General features: G+C 39.9%; 3 protein-coding genes and 1 pseudogene across 4 annotated transcripts; 2 read left to right on the top strand and 2 right to left on the bottom strand.

Moving 5' to 3' along the window:
* The first annotated feature begins 827 nt into the window (after positions 1–827).
* Positions 828–3,587, top strand: LOC118367091 (kelch-like protein 41a). Its single transcript, XM_035750120.2, has 6 exons — positions 828–2,015; positions 2,190–2,347; positions 2,441–2,548; positions 2,704–2,889; positions 2,970–3,116; positions 3,288–3,587. The coding sequence occupies exons 1-6, from the start codon at positions 915–917 to the stop codon at positions 3,397–3,399; spliced, it is 1,812 nt and encodes a 603-aa protein (XP_035606013.1). The 5' UTR covers positions 828–914; the 3' UTR covers positions 3,400–3,587.
* A 137-nt stretch (positions 3,588–3,724) lies between these two features.
* Positions 3,725–7,164, bottom strand: LOC118366672 (FAST kinase domain-containing protein 1, mitochondrial-like; annotated as a pseudogene).
* A 2,040-nt stretch (positions 7,165–9,204) lies between these two features.
* Positions 9,205–14,300, top strand: LOC118367087 (peptidyl-prolyl cis-trans isomerase G-like). The gene is made up of 13 exons (XM_035750115.2): positions 9,205–9,361; positions 9,785–9,861; positions 9,973–10,047; positions 10,151–10,258; positions 10,344–10,388; positions 10,470–10,557; positions 10,710–10,739; positions 10,886–11,025; positions 11,168–11,357; positions 11,444–11,626; positions 11,719–11,800; positions 11,895–12,040; positions 12,275–14,300. Exons 2-13 carry the CDS (start codon positions 9,801–9,803, stop codon positions 13,299–13,301), a joined length of 2,175 nt encoding a protein of 724 aa, XP_035606008.1. The 5' UTR covers positions 9,205–9,361; positions 9,785–9,800; the 3' UTR covers positions 13,302–14,300.
* cfap210 (cilia and flagella associated protein 210) lies at positions 14,290–18,532 on the bottom strand. 2 transcript variants are annotated; one of them, XM_035750116.2, is made up of 10 exons: positions 18,256–18,532; positions 17,793–18,084; positions 17,372–17,577; positions 16,963–17,136; positions 16,629–16,834; positions 16,300–16,456; positions 16,054–16,193; positions 15,707–15,896; positions 15,378–15,542; positions 14,290–15,208 (listed from the first exon to the last, which is right to left on the bottom strand). In XM_035750116.2, the coding sequence occupies exons 2-10, from the start codon at positions 17,893–17,895 to the stop codon at positions 14,855–14,857; spliced, it is 1,695 nt and encodes a 564-aa protein (XP_035606009.1). In that variant the 5' UTR covers positions 17,896–18,084; positions 18,256–18,532; the 3' UTR covers positions 14,290–14,854. The 2 variants fall into 2 exon arrangements, with proteins under 2 accessions (XP_035606009.1, XP_052349779.1); XM_052493819.1 differs by having other exon boundaries at positions 17,907–18,532.
* Between the last annotated feature and the right edge of the window lie 170 nt (positions 18,533–18,702).

Genomic DNA, 18,702 nt, shown 5'->3' with positions numbered 1-18,702 from the left:
TGTTTGTGTACATTTTTATTTGTTCAATTAAATAGAAATTGTAATAGAAAATAGTTGAATTGTGTTGTTGTTTAGATGTAATAATTAAACTATTTAAGTAAAGTAGGCAATTGTCTGACCTTTCTTAGTTTTCAGAATGTCTTAACTGGGTTTTTGAAATGAGTTGAAGACATAATCCAGTGGCATGTGGGGAAAACTGAGTCATTTGTTTTTTGGACAATGATCTAAAGGCTATTAACAAACGTACCAGAGGAGCTCAAGTATTTTACAAATGGTTCATGAGGACAGACTGTTGTATCTGCAGCTGCTCATTGACCCTGCCTATGAGGAAGGTCAGTCCTTCCGGAAATATACTCACATTTAATAATAAAACATGCTCAATGAGTCGCACACAAATAAATCCCCAAAGATTTTCAGGACTAAAAAGAATCATAGTACTTGATATAAATAAAGGTATAATAACAGCGTCAGGGTACTCTGTAGTTCACTATCTTTATTTGAATTCTAATCGTGACAATCACTGGACAATCATAAATACTTTTGTAAGTGATAAAGGGGAAATCCTAATGATTCATACAAGTTCCACTTGTAATTGAGTTCGGGGATGTTTGCTCCACACTGCACAGAGCTGCACCAGTCATTTACAAATGAAATGTGTGTGAAGTAGTCATATAACAATAATTGTTTGCCAACTACCACTGACAAGGGTCCACAGTTGTTTCTTTCACTCTGTGACAGCTGTGTGATGCGGCCAACCTGAATTCTTCCTCAATGGAGTGAGTGGATATATTTAGAGGGCCGTAGTTATATTGTAGGGTCATCCGACCTGGGGCTCTATACTGCTCAGTCCAGTCGGGACAGTGTGCTGAGAGCTGCATCCTCCACGTTCTTTGTCAAGTCGCGTTTCTTTCAGCATGGATCCGAAAGCTGTAAGGGAAGATTTGCGCCTGTTTCAGAGCACCCTGCTCCAGGATGGCCTGAAAGAGCTACTGAACGAGAACAAGTTTATTGACTGCATTCTAAAAGTGGGAGACAGAAGCTTGCCCTGCCATAGACTTATTTTGGCAGCCTGTAGTCCTTATTTCCGAGAGTTTTACTTCTCAGGCGATGCTAAAGAAATGGATAAGGAGGTTGTTCTGGAGAATTTGGACCCCACAATCATGGAGATGATTGTCAATTACATGTATTCAGCAGAGATTGACATCACAGATGACAATGTGCAGGATATCTTTGCTGTGGCAAACCGTTTCCAGATCCCCTCAGTGTTCACAGTGTGTGCGAATTTCCTACAGAAGAAGCTGTCCCCGGGTAACTGTATGGCCATATTCAGAATGGCACTGGTGCTCAACTGCCCCAGACTGGCATTGGCAAGTCGAGACTACATTGCAGATCGTTTTGAATCCCTGGCCAAGGAGGAAGACTTCTTAGAGCTTGCCTCTCATGAGCTTTTTGCCGTCATAGGAGCGGACTCTCTCAATGTAGAAAAGGAGGAAGTGGTGTTTGAATCCCTGATGAAATGGATTCGAAAAGACAAGGAGAACCGTGTCAAGACTCTAGAAGAGGCCTTTGACTGCATCCGTTTCCGTTTACTCCCAGAGAAGTACTTCAATGAGAAAGTGGAAAAGGATGACATCGTCAAGGCTGACCCTGAGCTCCTCAAAAAAACCAAAGTGATCAAAGATGCCTTTGCTGGGAAACTCCCTGCGAATAAGACAGGAGAGTCAGGGAAGGATGCAGTCAACAGTAAAGAAGGAGAGGATAGCAGGTTACCTGGTTACCTGAATGATATCAAGAGAATTGGTATGTATGCCAAAGATCTCGTCTTGATGATCAACGACACTGCTGCAGTGGCCTATGATGGCGTTGAGAATGAATGCTTCCTTGCTGCAATGACTGAGCAGATTCCACGCAACCATGTCAGCCTGACATCAAAGAAAAACGATCTCTTCATCCTGGGAGGATTGTTTGTCGATGAAGAGGATAAAGATGCTCCATTACAATGCTACTTCTATCAGGTAATAAGCTTTGTGTTTTCATTTGCCACAACTGATCAAACTTTAAATCAACACCATTTGTAACACCATGACTTAGCAAGGGGATGATCTTTAACCACCAAACTTTTCTGTCATCAGAAATAGCTTGATTACTGTAAATTTCTAATATCTGGGTATATATATATTTTTTTACAGCTAGACATCCTTGCTGCTGATTGGATAGCTCTGCCCCCCATGCCCTCTCCCAGATGTCTGTTCAGTATGGGAGAATTTGACAATCTCATCTTTGCTGTTGCTGGTAAAGATCTACAGTCCAACGAATCTCTCGACTCTGTAATGTGCTATGATGTTGAGTAAGTAGGACGAGTTCATATTCCTATGCTTATTTCCTGTCACGACATGACTGAGGAGCCTGAAACACACTTGAACCTTTATCTGTTCCCTAGGAAGATGAAATGGGCTGAGAGCAAAAAGCTACCTCTGAAAATCCATGGTCATAGTGTTGTTTCCCAGAATGGGTTGGTGTACTGTATCGGAGGGAAGACGGATGACAAGTAAGCTTGCTCTTTGTACAAAACACACCATGTCATTTCTAATTGTTTGATACTGATACAGTAAAGGCATGCAATAGTAGAGGAATGACGTAAAAATTACATTTGTGTCATTTTATAATCCTCATTGTGATGTTCCATCCTTGTTTTTATCAAAGCAAAGCCATCGATAAGATGTTTGCGTACAACCACAAGAAATCAGAGTGGAAGGAGGTGGCTGCAATGAAAATGGCAAGATCCATGTTTGGGGCAGTCGTTCACAATGGGAAGATTGTGGTGACTGGAGGGGTCAATGAAGATGGTCTCACTTCTGCATCTGAAGCATATGACTTCGGAACCAACAAGTATGTGCCTTGACGTTGAAGTCGGTATGATTAGCAACAATGTAACAAAGCCATTCAATTAACAATGATCCCCATTCCAGGTGGGCACCCTTCACAGATTTCCCCCAGGAGAGGAGCTCAGTAAACCTGGTCAGCAGTGGAGGATTGCTGTATGCAGTTGGAGGCTTTACCATTGTGGCGACGGAGGACGACAAAGTTGCCCCAACGGAAATCATTGACATCTGGCAGTAAGTAAACTAGTACCCAAATTGAATCCAATCCCACGTACCCTGCCGCCATCTTTAGAGATGGTCTATATTAAAAGCTCCTTGATAATGTCTAACGGTGAAATGGTGCCATTGCCACTATTGTTCTGTGCCAAAGGCATAACGTCAAACTTCTCTTTTCTCCTGTGGCAGGTATGAAGAGGATAAGAAAGAATGGACCGGAATGCTCAAAGCGATGCGTTACGCCGCAGGGGCCTCCTGTGTGTCTATGCGTCTCAATGTAGCCAAAATGCCCAAATTGTGAACAAGAACACAATAAGTACTGTACTTTCTAGATGTAACATGGAGAACTGCAAAAACAATGTATTTAGATTGACTTTCATCGGGATCCTTCATGATTTGAACGCACAATAATATACTGAACAAAAACACAACATGTAAAGTGTTGGTCCCATGTTTCATGAGCTGAAATAAAAGATTCCAGAAATGTTCCATTTGCACAAAAAGCTTATTTCTCAAATGTTGTGCACAAATTTGTTTACATTCCTGTTATTGAGCATTTCTCCTTTTGCAAAGATCCATCCACCTGACAGGTGTGGCATATCAAGAAGCTGATTAAACAGCATGATCATTACACAGGTGCACTTTGTGCTGGGGACAATAAAAGTCCACACTATAATGTGCAGTTTTGTGTATTCCAAGTAATGTGAAAACCATAGATAAGGGCCTAATGAATTTATATGAACTAACTCAGGGAAATCTTTTAAACCTGCCTGTCTTTGTAAAGAAACAGTTTGCTCCCTACAACTTTTTTTGTATTTTATTTATGTGGGACAGATTATTTGGATGTATCAAAACCACAAAAACAATGCTATTTCTTATTACAAACATTTACTATTGTTTGACAAACGTTACACTTCATATGATACAATCTCTTGGCAGGAGGTGAGATAACTGCATGTCCACTCTAGGATTCGGAGTAGGCAATAACAGCAATTGTTAATGATCTGCCTGCAAAAATACATTTCCAAAGGCAGACATTGTCTCTCACATCAGTAGCAAAAGCAATATAACACGTGTCATTGATTCAACATCTAGGTGCTTCAGGAAAGCTCAGTAACTATCTTCTTCCTAAGGTATTCCTTCCATGCATCCAGTGTGGAGAGCTCCATAGTTCCATTCAAAATGAGGGATCTGTTTAAATGACATTACCATTAATCAGTGATGTAGAATGTTATATACATGAATTCCACTTTTGAGGACAGACATTTTACACACATACCTGGACAACATGGTATCCCAGAATCTCCAGATGTCTTTCTCATTTTCGTCCTTCTGTAGCTCAGTTGGTAGAGCATGGCGCTTGTAACGCCAGGGTAGTGGGTTCGATTCCCGGGACCACCCATACGTAGAATGTATGCACACATGACTGTAAGTCGCTTTGGATAAAAGCGTCTGCTAAATGGCATATTATTATTATATTATTATATTTCCCCTTTCATGTGACGAGACTGTCTGTAGAATGATTTGGAATCAAAGACGTCCACAGTAACACTGAGTAAGTGAAAAAGGGGGGGAAAAAGTCCTTGTTCAGTACCTATGAAAACCCCTTCAATGCGTTTACCCATGATAACAGAACATCTGCAACACCTTTTCAACCAAAAGTTCTGAAATCAACCAATCATGTTTCGTACCGTGGTGCCCCTGGAGGGACCTCACTCCTCTCCTTCCCTACAGCGTCAGAACTCCTTTGTAACCTTCCCACCGTCAGATATCTGCAGCTGGCTCTGCTCACTGTAGGTCACTGCCTGGTGGTGTCTGTCCAGAACACATTCAAAGTCTAGGGAGATCAGAAGAAATACAGCTCACAACTAGAACAGGTGACACATTTGATTACCTTTTGAGTTTAACACCAATCCGCTCTGGACACTCCAACCACACAGACCGATTCAGCTCCGTGAGACGCAGGCGGATCCGCATGTTTTGGGCGTCAGGCAGGGCTACCACATAAGAGAGGTTCTCTTATCCCTTCAGCTTTATCTGAAAATGATGTTTTCAGATAGTAGGGGATACAGGATGCTGGCTTTGTCTTCATTGTGATATTTCTAATATAATTATATAACAAACTTTCTAACTGGGAATCCAGCTTGGCAAGGAAATCCACGTTGACGATTTCTCGAATCAGGTCCTCCGGGAAGAAATCAGCCACAGTCAGCAGATGGGATCAAGTACCAGCAGATTGAGGTCAAAGAGACCAGGAGGAAGAAGAGCAATTAATTTGTCTGGTCCTTTTGATGAGTTCCAAATACAAAAATGTAACAAACCACAATCACTTACTGATGTGAGGTATGAAGTGCTGAATGCAGATGTCAAACAGCTCATCCACCCTTGCTGGATTATAATTCAGTACAGCAAAGGGCAGCACGGTGGCTTTACCAGAGTGACCTGTCATACAGGATCATAGTGGGCAGAGATAGATCTTTAGAATAACCACTCACTGAACTAGGATGTTCCTTAATTTAGTGAAGAGCTCTGGACTCTGGTAATGCAGCAGGATCAGGGTTTGTGTGATCCTGGATATCTCAATGGGCTTGAAAACATGTAGGTTCTTGTAGACTACTGACACAATCCTGTAAAGAGATAACTTGCTTCAGTTGTATTGTCTAAATGCAACTTTCAGACAAGGCTGTAACAGAGAATTAACTTACTTTGGATCAGCTGCAGGTTTCTACGCTGAATCTCCTCCAGTGTCTCTGCCACAGCCAGGGCCCGCTGGCATTAAACTCCTCTGCCTAAAACAGTGTTGTAATCTCCAGCCTGAAAGAGAAGTACTTATCAATGAGTTGGTGTTCTGCCCTGCCATAGGGCCAAGAGAAACAAACAGCTTGGTGAAGGAGAAAGGGTCTATGCTTGAGTTCACTAGTTCCACTAGACTATGTTTTGCAGCCAGGCTAAGTCACAGTTGTAGAAATGTGACTGGTAGAGGATCCTGCAGAGACATGTCCAGAATTATTTTTATGTAATATCAAGGACTTATAGATTACTGGAAGTGATCTTTTTGTGTACCTCACATCATCAATTGTGGAGAGTTTTTGATTCAAAATGTCAGTGATCTGACCCATCAGAGGACTGTTCTGCAGATGTTGATCACTTGGGCAGACAGCAAACTTAGACAGTGAAGGCATCATAAATCTGCAAAACAGTGAATTTACATCTGTACACCAGCTCACACCCCTCAATGATTCTGCTGTATTTAATGGCAAATATATATATATATATATATATATATTTTTTACCTGTATAATCTAAGCCAAGCCTCTGAGACCAAATGATGAACAAAATAATCACATGGTTCCACATTGAGCCTTCAAAGATACAAGGTTGATGTGAAAACGTTTTTTAAAGGCTTACCCACCTAGCCAATATCTGTACCTGAGAACATTTTAGAGCATGTCCACCATTGTGAAATCATCCACGAGCTAAATTTTGTTCCCAGCCAGCACCCGGAGAGTCAGGAACTCGGGGTGGCTTTTAAAGAACTCAACCGTTCTCAGCATCTGTGGCTTCTCTCACTGGAACTGCCAGAGCATGCCCATGGCACAGCCAACATGGTTCACAGTCAGCTTGGCCTTGCCCACCACCTCCAACACTTAGTCTTCACCTTAGCAGGTGCCAAGCTGCTCTAGAACCTGGTCCTGGTTCACTGCACCCCCAATGCAGAAACCTGCAAAAGTAGAAGCTTCCAGTCACAGCTTGGAGCCGAAACAAGGCCATGGGGCCTAGTTCAAGTGAGAATGGAATACCACATCTTCAGAAGGTAACCACTGCCAAGATCAGGCCAACATAACTTAGAATCCACAGGGAAGGAGAAATGCCTGCATATTCCTTTGGTGAAACATCTGTAGAAAGAGAGCATCATGCAAAATATAGCAAAGATAAATACACATCTATAGTAAAACAAATTATGTGAAATTAAGTACATACCTAAACCATTCATTCATGCATCCAGCAATGTCACAAAAACATCTGACTGACAGTGATGGTGTCCTTATTTATATCTAACCAGCATGTCTATACAGTATAATTATGTACTGTAATGTAATGTAAAAATGTATAATTATAATATTACAAAATAATTTTCTTGGCAAATTCTTATCCCTCATCATTGGAAAATCATGGTTTTGACTTAGCCGATTAAACGCAACAACACGATTTACGATAGAGTTGAGAGGCCATTCGTGTGGACGAACTCGGGCACAGACGTCACATCTGGAAATGTATGCAACAAAAGTTCAACATTCACCTTCTGCTAACATTTCTGTTAAGCGTTTACAGTTTCGCACCGAACGCAATGCTGCAAGGCAAACGCAGCGTTTCATTGGAAATTAAAGTAATTATGGTGTACAAAAAAGCAGTGTCCGTGTGTTCCAAATGTTAACTGGTGTAAATCTATTTTCGTTTCCGTTTGATCAAATTGTGAATTTGCATAGTTTCGTTAGGGAGCACGTACTCTGTGAAATGCATGTGCGCAATAACTAAATTCGCCTTTGCACTCCTAATCAACGCAATTTTTGGCAAAGAGTAAAGACTGCAAAACTTAGTCCACTCTGTTCTTAACAGATTCTAGTTTTGGGAACAGAAACCTGTATTGAGATCGAAGGTTTCACCAGTGAGGAAATCAGCCGAATTTAGGCCAAAACCATCTCGTTCCAGCTTTCTTCCCACTATATTGTGGAAACGCCAAACGGAAGCTTCACATTTATGCATCCGGTGATTTTTTATATTTTTTAATTGTATTTATTTTATTGTTTTAAAAAGTATACACACAATAAGTATACAAACAGACAATGATAACATATGCTAGGGGGTACAATAAATTACAGATTATACAAAGACTTAAAAGAAACACACATCTTGATTGTTTTAGCAGCTTTCTTATTCGAATAATGTAGAATGGTCTTAATGTACGGCTCGAATTCCGTATAGAAAATACGGAAGAGTGTTTTTTTTATTATTGCATTTACATTGATGAATATGACATTTTGCCATTAGCACAATTAGATCCACGAGGTAAAATTGTTTTTATTTTTCCTTATTATAGCAGCACATTCTTCCTAAAAAAAAAAGACATCAAGAATATTAACAATTATAAAACTATGAATAACTTTCCACAATTTCTTTACATGTAGACATTGCCAAAATAAATGCTCAGCTGTTTCTGGATGCTCAACACAAAAAGTACAGTTAATGTTAATGCATTTTTTTAGTTTCTTCAGGTAATGATTTGCAGGGCAATACTTATGGATCTTTCTGAAAGAGACCTCTTTGACCTTGTTAACAAGCAGGTATTTGTGTGGTAATAACCAGACTTTTTTCCAACAGATATTATTGACAAATGTATTTCAGTAAGGTGTGACAAAAGGAATGGATACTCTGAGGACCCTGACATTAACATGGCTGTCATCCATCCAGAGAGGGGCCTCTAGTCTGGTCCAATGATGTGGAAGATTTTTTTATTTTTTTAAATATTTTTTTTACCTTTATTTAACGAGGCAAGTCAGTTAAGAACTAATTCTTAATTTCAATGACGGCCTAGGAATAGTGGGTTAACTGCCTGTTCAGGGGCAGAACGACAGATTTGTACCTTGTCAGCTCGGGGATTTTAACTTGTTTTGAACTTGTTTCTATACAAAATATCCTGATTGTTTCAAATGAAATACCTATGTGGGGGAAAATTATGTTTATATATTAACGACCACGCTAACGACCACGCTAAGAATACTTGTCTATGAAAAGCAGATCATTTTGTAGATATCTTATCAATGTTATAGTTACAAAGTAACATAAAATTGAAGCCACTGCATCCGGTGAAATATCTGTTTGTTGTGTCTGTGACTACCTTTTACCGTAATCCATGATCAAGTCCCTCATGTAAATAACATGTAATAATTTTCTCCCCTAGTAGTCTATATTGTATGTACTCTACACAAGCAGCAGGTAAACAGTAACTGAAGAAAAATATGATATGTTATACGTTTTTAGTGTTATAAGCAATCATAACCCCCCAAAACCAGCCAGATCTACCAGTAGACTGTCCGCAGGTGTGAAATGTCGTCTTCTGCGCATATTTTTACCCAAAATGCTTTGACGTTTCCCGTCGCGCCATCTTTAGAAAACATTGTGGAAGAAGCGGTAGCTAAATGAAACTCGATTTCACCTTGTTGAGAATAACTACCGTGAGATATTGGCCAACTGAGCTCATTTGTGTAGGTCAACTCTATAATGTTTACGCTATTGTACATTATGTCTATTTTAAATAACGTTGAATGAAAGGGAAGACTGAAATCTATTAAACAGTTAATTACGTTAGCGAGCTACTGCTGTTAGCTAGCAGGCCACAATCCGCATGAGCACAAGTCATTACCTAGCAAGCTTGCTAGTTAGCGTGGACATTTCAGTTTGCATTGTGTTTACTCTAACTAAATATTAACGTTATTCATTCATGTTGATAAAGCTAGCTAGTTTTTATTTCCTTTATCTTGCCCAGATTTTGCGCTGCCTGGTTCTTCTGCCAATTAATTGGCTAATGCGCTATATTAGCCTGTAGAGATGGGTACTATGGTTGTATTTGTAAACAACTAGCGGCCTACGCTAACTAGCTAACTAACAACAACAAAAACTGGTTTCAGCTATAGAAGTTTGATCATGGGAATCAAGGTTCAGCGTCCACGCTGCTTCTTTGACATTGGCATCAGTAACGTGCTGGGTAAGAAGGCTTAGGTTTTCATTTGGTCTTACCGTTTATCATATCTCTGAGATGTAGCTTAGAGACGCTTTACTAAAATATGCACTGACATGAACATGGTTTATTTTGCAGTTGGCAGAGTTGTGGTAGAATTGTTTTCTGATGTCTGTCCCAAAACATGTGAGAACTTTCGATGCCTCTGCACAGGTAATTTACTTTTTCTTGCCTTGGTCTGCCATTTGGTGTACCATATTTAGATTCTGTACATATTGTCATCTCTGTTTTGACTTAAACATTGCTTTCTGTGTAGGCGAGAAAGGAATTGGAAAAGGTACACAAAAACCTCTGCATTACAAAGGATGCCTATTCCACAGAATTGTGAAGGACTTCATGATTCAAGGAGGAGACTTCAGTGAAGGTATATGAAATATGCCTTAACCAAAGACAAGTGGAAATGTTTTTTGTTTTGATGATCTAATATCTATATCCCTTCTGTAAATCAGGCAATGGAAAGGGAGGGGAATCTATCTATGGTGGATTCTTTGAAGGTAGGACTATTTTACAGGTAATTTTGTTAAATATTCTAATCAAAACCATCCTCAAGAACTAATGTCATGTCTGTGTCTCAGATGAAAGCTTCTCTGTCAAGCATAACAAGGAGTACCTCCTGTCAATGGCAAACAGGGGCAAAGATACCAATGGATCACAGTTTTTCATGTAAGTCTATCAATGTTTTAATGTTTAATTGGCCTAGCTAGTATCAGTTGGTCATTCATTCATGAATTTAACATCTTGAGTGAACCTAACTTACAAAAACATGTTTTACTCTCATTCTAATCTTCTGCTCCATTTTTCTTATTGGTCTACAGAACAACAAAACCCACACCACACTTAGATGGGTAAGTAGAACATTTGGACAAGTATTGCAACTTAGTTGACCATTTGTATCTGCTTGAATTGTATTTTCATAATAAGAGCATGTTATATAAATGGTGATCTGTTCTTCGTTGTTATCACCTGTCATAACTTGCTTATTTTATTCTAGTGTCCATGTGGTTTTTGGCCAAGTGATCTCTGGACAAGAGGTCGTTCAGACAATGGAGAGTCAAAAGACAGATGCCGGCAGTAGACCATACGCTGAGGTGAAAGTTATGAACTGTGGCGAGCTCATTCCAAAATCGAAAGGTTTGTACGATTCAAAGAAATTTGGCAAGTTGTTTTAAGCTTGTTATTGCTTTAGATTGTAGGTCTTGGACTGTCTTATCGTCAGGATCAAAGCTTTTAAAGGTATCCTTAGCGCTGGTTGAGTGTCCTCTACTATTTACAGCAAAAAAAGAAGAGAAGAGAAGACAAAAGGCCATCTCCAGTGGCAGCGACAGCTCAAGTGACTCTGACAGTTCTGACGTCTCTTCTGAATCTGCGAGTGACTCTGATAAAGAATCCAAGAAACGGAAGAAGAGGCACAAGAAAGAGTCCAAGAAGAAGGACAAGAAACAGAAGAAGAAAGATAAGAAAGGGTTTGTACTGAAAACTGGTTTCATTTTGCTCCCACAACCACCTTCATTAAAGCATAGGTTTGAAGTCTGGTCTGTAATGTCTGTAGGTCTGAGCCCCGCAGTGGTGATGAGAAAGAGGAAGAGGTTACGTCTACGGTACGACCAGAGGAAATCCCTCCTATCCCAGAAAATAAGTTCCTTATGAGGAGAAGTCCTCAGCAGCAAAAAGAAGAGGCTGAGGCTGGAAAGGAGCGGGAAAAGGCTAGGGAGAGGGAAAAGCCAAGGGAGAGGTGAGTTCATAGACAAGACAGAACAACATTTCATTCTGAACCTTTACAACTGGGAACTATATTCATTTAGATACATTTTTGTTTTGTTGCAGAATGTTTAATTGTCAGTCAACATATAAGAGGAGACTTCTGATGACAAGATCAGGCAGGACGATTAAAGGCAGAGGTCCAAGAGTAAGTGCACTATAGAACAAGTACAGTACTATCATACCATTTCTGCAAAACAAGGATCTAGCAAGTGAATGTCAATTTAATCTTTTACTTGTAGCGGTACCGAACTCCGTCACACTCCAGGTCAAGGTCAAGGGATCGTTTCCGACGCAGCGAGACTCCTCCACACTGGCGACAGGAGATGCAGCGTGTACAAAGGGCACCAAGAGCATCCAGTGGAGACCGCTGGATCAAGGGTGACAAGTAAGTCTTACCTTTTTTTATTTGTTAATATTCGAACGGTCAGTGCTGGACTGATAAGCTGATTTTACCTTTAACAGCCGGATCTAATTACATGGCTTCTCAAGTATTTCCTAATTTCTCCTATTGTCAAAAGGGATCATCAGCCAAGGGCCAGTTATTTAAGTTTTATTCAAAGAGTTAACTTGGCCTCTGTGTTTCCTGTGGGGGTGACAGTTCTCTGTATTTTTGTTGTAGGGGTGACATGACAGAGAGCAGGAATGAGAGTGGCAAAGCTCCAAGAGGAAGAGGGAGGAAGACTTCTGAAACCAAGCATGAAAACACTGCTGAAAACTCCAATCAAAACAGAGAGAAGGAGAAGAAAGGTCGCTCTCATAGATCCAAGAGCAAAGAAAAGGACCCTAATAAAACTGAAGACAAGCATAACAAACACAAGGCAAAGAAGGCCAAATCTCAAAGCCGCAGTAGGAGCAAAGAGAAAAGTTGTAGGTCCAAAAGCAGAGAGAGGGATCAGAAACATGGCAAAAGTGATGATAAGAGGGGCCGCTCAAGAAGCAAGGACAGAAACCTAAATAAAGAGAGGGCCACAGAGTCTGGAACTCATGACTGTGATAGAAGTAAAGAACGCGCTAAACCCACTGAGGCTGACATTAAGAACAGAAAGGAGACAAAAGGAAGAAATGGTGAGAAGCTGAGGACAAAGTCTAGAAGCAAGGAGAGGAACTCTGGAAAGAACCGAAACCGATCTAACAGCAGAAGCAGGGACAGGGGGAGACGTGCCTCATCTCGAGACAAAGAGCAAGCACGGGACAGAGAGCGAGGTAGGGAGCGTAGTAAGAGCATGGAAAGACAGCACCACAGAGAGAGGGAGGACAAGAGGAGAGGTAGATCCAAGAGCAGAGAACGGACGAGTCCAGACAAGAATAAGAGCAGGGACTCGCGTAGAGGCAGGCGCTCCAGGAGTAAGAGCAACAATAGAGACCATAGCAAAGACGGTTCATCTCATCAAAGGAAGAACAAAGACAGTGAAGACACTCACAGACGAAGGCGGTCCAAGAGCAGCAACTCAGAGAATAAAGGGAAGGACAGAAGTAGAAAGAGCCCCATCTCCAAGAAGAAAAGGGATGGCAGCCCAGAAAAGGAGTCCTCTCACAAGTCCAAAGATGCAGGGAAAAACCCTGAGCGGAATCAAAAGTCAAAGAGCCAAGAGAAGGATAAAAACCACAGCAAGAAAAAGAAGTCTAGTTCTGATGATAGTGATTAGTCCACTTACCTAGTCCACTAAATGTTCATTCCTGTCCATCCTTGAACATACAAATTAATGCGCTGATGCCTAATAATGTGTGAGGTTCTGCTGTAGACCTATTTTAGACACTTGTTAGATATCACAACAGATCCAATTCTGGAATATTTGTACAAATTAAGATTTCATAAGATTTGACAGCGGCTAAAAGCCATTTTATGTTTTAGTTATTTTTTTTTCGCTGTCAGACTAATTTGACAAATGTTGGGAATGTAATGTTTATTAATGGTTGAGTAAGGAAGTGACTGAACAGGTGAGTGTTGGAAGGAACATTTTTGTCAGGTTTTATTAAAAATGTTCTCTTTCAGTCATTCCATTGTGATAATTATAATGGAAGGGATGACTGTCTTTCTGGGCTATATGCCTGACTCAAGTAATATTACATGTATGACTAATCATATGGTTATTTTCAACATTTTGATTGTTTAAATTACCAACAGTCTCATAGTGACAGAACATACTGTAAGTGAAACATAAAATGGTTTTGTAAAAAAACAAAAAAAAAACTTTCCTTTTTAGTATGCTGATATTTAAGTGGAGATGTCAGAGAAGGCTCAATTTGACTTGAAAGACAGGTAAGAGTGCAGACATTTTGTGAAATGATTGGGGTGTTAGATGCGTATACCGTTTAGTTCTTCTTTTTTTTTACCTGTTTCAGGGAACCAGAACTTTTTATCTTGGCCTCAGTCTCAAATTAGTTTTGTATAATTGTATCCATTTTTGTTAGTATTTTATGTTCAGATTTTCACCCATTACGTCTTTCAAAATGTTTAAAATTCCTCACCTGAGCAATGTGTAAATACATTGCTGTGAAGTTCCATGTTAGTTCATACTAGGTGTTAAATTCCTGGGCATGACTTTCCTTTAAACTATAAATGAAAACCACTGGCTTTGTAAAAATTGGCCGAATTCAATATTCCCCAATGAACCATGTTTTAAAATAAAAGGATATGGTTAAAATGGTTGTTTTATTGCCTATAGATTGTTTATTATAATGTTTCACAAGCGTGAACTGATACAATAGATATAAAGATAACATTGACATGTCACATTTTAATCTGGGTGAATCTTATGTATTAAAATGAAACCATTGCACTATATGTCCTGGTCCCAGATCTGTGCTTTAGCCAACTCTTGACTATCTTTGTCATGTAGGTACAGATCTAGGACCAGGCTAGAAATTATCAGCAGTTTCCCAATTTGTGCACGAGTTTTAATTGAATTGTGTGTATGTATATTATGTAAAATAACAAAACTAAAAATCTAATTTCAGAGACAGTTATACACTCTACATTTCCATATTTCTGAGATGAATCATCTTTGAGCGCTGAAAAGACTGCAATCATCCCACTAGGTCAGTCAAGTACTTGCCTATCAAGTGTGGGTTTTTTGAGTGTGAAATAAATGACATAATAGGGGGTATATCATAAATGCTTAGGAAATGCTGAATTCCATTGGTTTATTGTTTTTCTAATCATGCTTCACCTGACCATGTTACTCTTTTTAACAGACATCTACCATGTGAATCCAAGTCTTTTCTTGGATTGCTGAATATCACGCGTCTCATTCAGCTCTTTGATGTCCTGAGATCTACTGCTGACGTAATTGGGCATCTGGACACCAGTGTCATCTTGAACCAAGTAACTTGGCCTCACTCCTCCAAAGATGGGGCCAAGACCACCTCCAATTCCCTCCCTGGCAGCTTTGCGGAGTGGGTGAATATTTCTCTTGGCCTCGGTGGCTGTATCGATCACATTGTTTGCATACTGCTGGAACTGCTTCTCCTCCACAGCAATGAGCTCTGCATTTTTGGTCTCAAAGTCCTGTTGTTGCTTTCTTGTGTGCTGTTCCTTGGCTCGTTTTTCAGCCTAAACAGCAAGATTTCAAATGTTAAATTAAATCTTATGTTGCTTCATTAGAAGTGTTGCTGTTGCTGACACATTCCACTACGTGTCATTGCGAAAATAGTTGACATACCAAAAATTATCAAGAATTGTAATCACGGAAAGGCAAAGTGCAAATCAAATCCAAGCTCACCATTTGATGAATGTAGACGTCTTGTAAAGTTCTTCCATCCTCTTTCATTTTCAGTGCCTTCAGGTGTTGTTTTTCAATAAATATTCTGTCTGCTTCTTTCTTGGCATAAAGCATGTCAATAGCTCTCTCGTTGTGTTCTCTTTCCTTCTGCTCCTGTTCTACTTTCTGGGGGAAAAAACCAAGCCAGTGTCATTGTGATAAGACGTTTTTTTGTAACATATAGGCCGGCATATTCATTGATAAATATTAATTCTGAGTTTAATTTTGTGAGAATAATATTTTGAGCTCCCAATTGTCCCTTTGCTTGTGGTAGGGTGCACATGCCATACCATGGCTTCTCTGTGTGAGGCAATTGAGTCCAGCATAGCCATCCTCTTGTCATCTTTCTCCTTCTGCTGCTGTGCCTGTCTGGCATCCCGTTGAGCAATAGCCTTGGCGATGAGTTCCTCATTTTCCGTCTGCTCCTGCTGTTTTGCAGCCAGTTTATTCATGATCCCCCCCCTGTGAATTTGGACCTCTCTTAAGAGGGAAAACGGTTTAGAAAATCTATGTCCATGAGACTTCCAGAATTGTAAGACTACTGTTGACTAGTGATGCCACAGCTATACTAATTTCTTATTGTGGGACTTCAAATGTTTTATCGAACTGTTTACTTTCTCCTAATATGTCTACTTACCTGAACATCTCTTCCTCTTTGTCTTTCCTCAACTTCACCATTTTCTGTTTTGCATTTGCAAAAAGCCTCCTGCGCTCCTCTTCCATCTCTTGCTTTTGTGCCTCTATTGCTCTAATGATATCTCTGTTAGAGAGATGCTCCTTTTAAATACAAATGCAGGATTAATTAACACACACCCCCATGAATCTTGTAATATTGCTCTAGTGAGTGAGACATTTGAACATTGATAACATCCAAATACCTTACCATGTGAGCTTTCATGGTATTTCTCTTCTGCTCCTCTTTCTTTTGCTCCTGCATGCATTGCTCCCACAGAAAAAGCTCTTTTAGTCGCTGGAGTTCCTCAGCCTCTTTCTTGTTTTCCAGTTTCTCCCGTTCTCTATTCATCTCATGTTCCTTTACCCTAATAGGGGGAAGAGACCATTCATCATACTAAACCATTGAGAGCATTCAGTCTATTCTATTTGGACTGCATTTAAATTAATTTGACTCCATGGTAGAGTATATGGTAGTCGATGGTATAGATATTCTATTCGATAACTGCTGCCAGGTTGTTAGGTTTCAGTGAGACTTACTGCTGTTTTAAGTCTTCTGCTGTGGCCTGGATGTCAAGCTTCCTCTGCAAAGCTTTCTGCTTCTCCTTTTGCAAAGCTTCATCCTCTCTACACTTAATGATAGCCATGATTTCCTTGTCCACATCTTTGGAGGTATCCTGCTTTCTCTGCTTCAGTTCTATCTGGGCCTCCCTTTCCTTCAGGACTTCTGTCAGCAAGAGTGCACGCTGGAAGAAATAACAATATTGCATTTATTCAATTTAACTCAGAAATGCACATTATAAAGAACACAGCATGTCTTCAGATGAAAAAAAATAATTGCAGAAGAGAATTTTAACTCATAAGAAATACAAACATGAAATCCTTTCACACGATCAGTCTCGTAGTACTGTTGAGTTTTGGCCTTTTCAATAGCTTCTTTCCTCTTTTGCGCCTGATATTTAGCCTCCTCAATATCCATCTGTTTCTTCTCATCTTCTTCAAGTTCCTCCCGAATCCTCTTTGCCTCCAGTTTCTTTTGTCTTTGTCCCTATGAAGTGAATGGCACATTTTACTCAAGTGAGTTGTGTAGAGAGATTGGGTTAAATGTGGAAGACACATTTCAGTTGTACAACTGTCTAGGTATATCCCCTTTTATTTTTTTTAGCCTAATGTTTTGTATGAGACTGATCCTGAGGCTGCCTGTGGGCACATGCACAGAGTAAGACATGTATAATAGTTACCATTATGCATTATGTTAAAAACAAACTAACAAAAATACTTACAGCTATTGTGTTAGACCAGAATTTTACCACCTCCTTGGACCTCAGGTGCATAGCTTCTCGTTGTTGGGTTGCTTCCTTTAGACTCTCGTTGTATTTATTCCCGTGATTCAAACTACCTTGAATTCGGAGCCATTCGGCTTTGGGCAAAACAGTGACTTGTCGAAGATCTGGTGGTTGCATTGCTTTTTTTTCCTCAACTGCTAGCGCTGATAATAGGAGAAATGAAATGGGGAAGAAAATAAAAAACAATGCTTATGGTATAACAATGTTATGCGGTGGTAGGCTATGCATAGATCTTGCTTAAAACATTTTTACACCGAGCAAAATATGCAATATTAGCTACACTACAGTAACGTTACAAACCCATAAATGCGTCAAGAGAGCAAGTAAACGAATAGGCTATGCAAGTAGTCAAACACACTTGTTTTGCTGGACCCACTCCTTCGACCAAACCGGACAACAGTCGCAGTTTCCATTTGATCTGAATGTATTTGTTTCAATCGTATGAATCTAAAAAAGAGCATTCAGAGCTTACAGAAAGTTGCATGGCACTTTTCTTGTTGTCACTAGACAGTTTTACGTCATGGTGTAAAAAAAAAAGTGCCTTTCACGGAATGTTTTCTGTAGGACTATCCAGTAACGATGGACACATTTGTTGCAATGTATCCTAGCAACGCTTTTGCAGCCGGATACCAGCTGCGTAGAGCGGAGACCTGGGAACACAGAGAACAATCAGAATGCGAGTGATAGAAGAACCACGGGCAAGTAAAAAATCCGTTGTCTCCCACCAGATGGTGTCATTTCTACGCGGAAAAAAAGCAAAGATTGTCTGGATGCAAAACAGATGTAATATGAATGGCTTTGGATTCAGAATTGGAGCCTACTCAGATGTTTGGTGTAATGTTATTCCGTTTGATTATTCTTTATTGTGGCTGTTGGGGAAAATGTTTTTCTTCACTTTTTTTGATGGAGAAATGTGACTTGTGGAATTCCTAGATTAATTACATTTGTTTTACGTTTCACACATTTCTGTAGAGGTAATTTATATATTTTTCTGTTATTTACATTGTATTTCATAAGATTGCCTACATGTATAAACAATTCAAATAGCTAGATATGTGTTCAATACAATACACAGACCACTAGATAAATCATTTCGGCTAAGTGAATAGAAAGACTGGGTAAAAGTAGGCGTGGTGTTTCACCCGAGATCTTTATTCGAGGTAATGAACAGAGAACGGCCTGTCATGTGATTTGCTTAACACATTCAAACACCCCAATTAGACTAGCACAGACTTTGAAAGCTGGCTCACTCAATTTGAACTCATATT

The sequence above is a fragment of the Oncorhynchus keta genome, chromosome 34 (assembly GCF_023373465.1).
Source record: "Oncorhynchus keta strain PuntledgeMale-10-30-2019 chromosome 34, Oket_V2, whole genome shotgun sequence".
NCBI classification, from domain to species: Eukaryota; Metazoa; Chordata; class Actinopteri; order Salmoniformes; family Salmonidae; genus Oncorhynchus; species Oncorhynchus keta.
The sequence above is the reverse complement of the archived record's forward strand: the minus strand, read 5'-3'. Positions and strand labels throughout refer to the sequence as shown.

Excerpts from the sequence above, each read along its gene's own strand:
- LOC118367091 (XM_035750120.2), top strand. The coding sequence starts at position 915 with ATGGATCCGAAAGCTGTAAGGGAAGATTTGCGCCTGTTTCAGAGCACC. Across the intron at positions 2,348-2,440 it reads GTAATGTGCTATGATGTTGA|GAAGATGAAATGGGCTGAGA; the intron begins GTAAGTAGGACG and ends TCTGTTCCCTAG. Across the intron at positions 2,549-2,703 it reads GGAGGGAAGACGGATGACAA|CAAAGCCATCGATAAGATGT; the intron begins GTAAGCTTGCTC and ends TTTTTATCAAAG.
- LOC118367087 (XM_035750115.2), top strand. The coding sequence starts at position 9,801 with ATGGGAATCAAGGTTCAGCGTCCACGCTGCTTCTTTGACATTGGCATC. Across the intron at positions 10,558-10,709 it reads AATGGATCACAGTTTTTCAT|AACAACAAAACCCACACCAC; the intron begins GTAAGTCTATCA and ends ATTGGTCTACAG. Across the intron at positions 12,041-12,274 it reads CGCTGGATCAAGGGTGACAA|GGGTGACATGACAGAGAGCA; the intron begins GTAAGTCTTACC and ends TTTTTGTTGTAG.
- cfap210 (XM_035750116.2), bottom strand. The coding sequence starts at position 17,895 with ATGCTCTTTTTTAGATTCATACGATTGAAACAAATACATTCAGATCAA. Across the intron at positions 17,137-17,371 it reads TCTGGTCTAACACAATAGCT|GGACAAAGACAAAAGAAACT; the intron begins GTAAGTATTTTT and ends TTCACTTCATAG. Across the intron at positions 15,209-15,377 it reads ACGTCTACATTCATCAAATG|GCTGAAAAACGAGCCAAGGA; the intron begins GTGAGCTTGGAT and ends CTTGCTGTTTAG.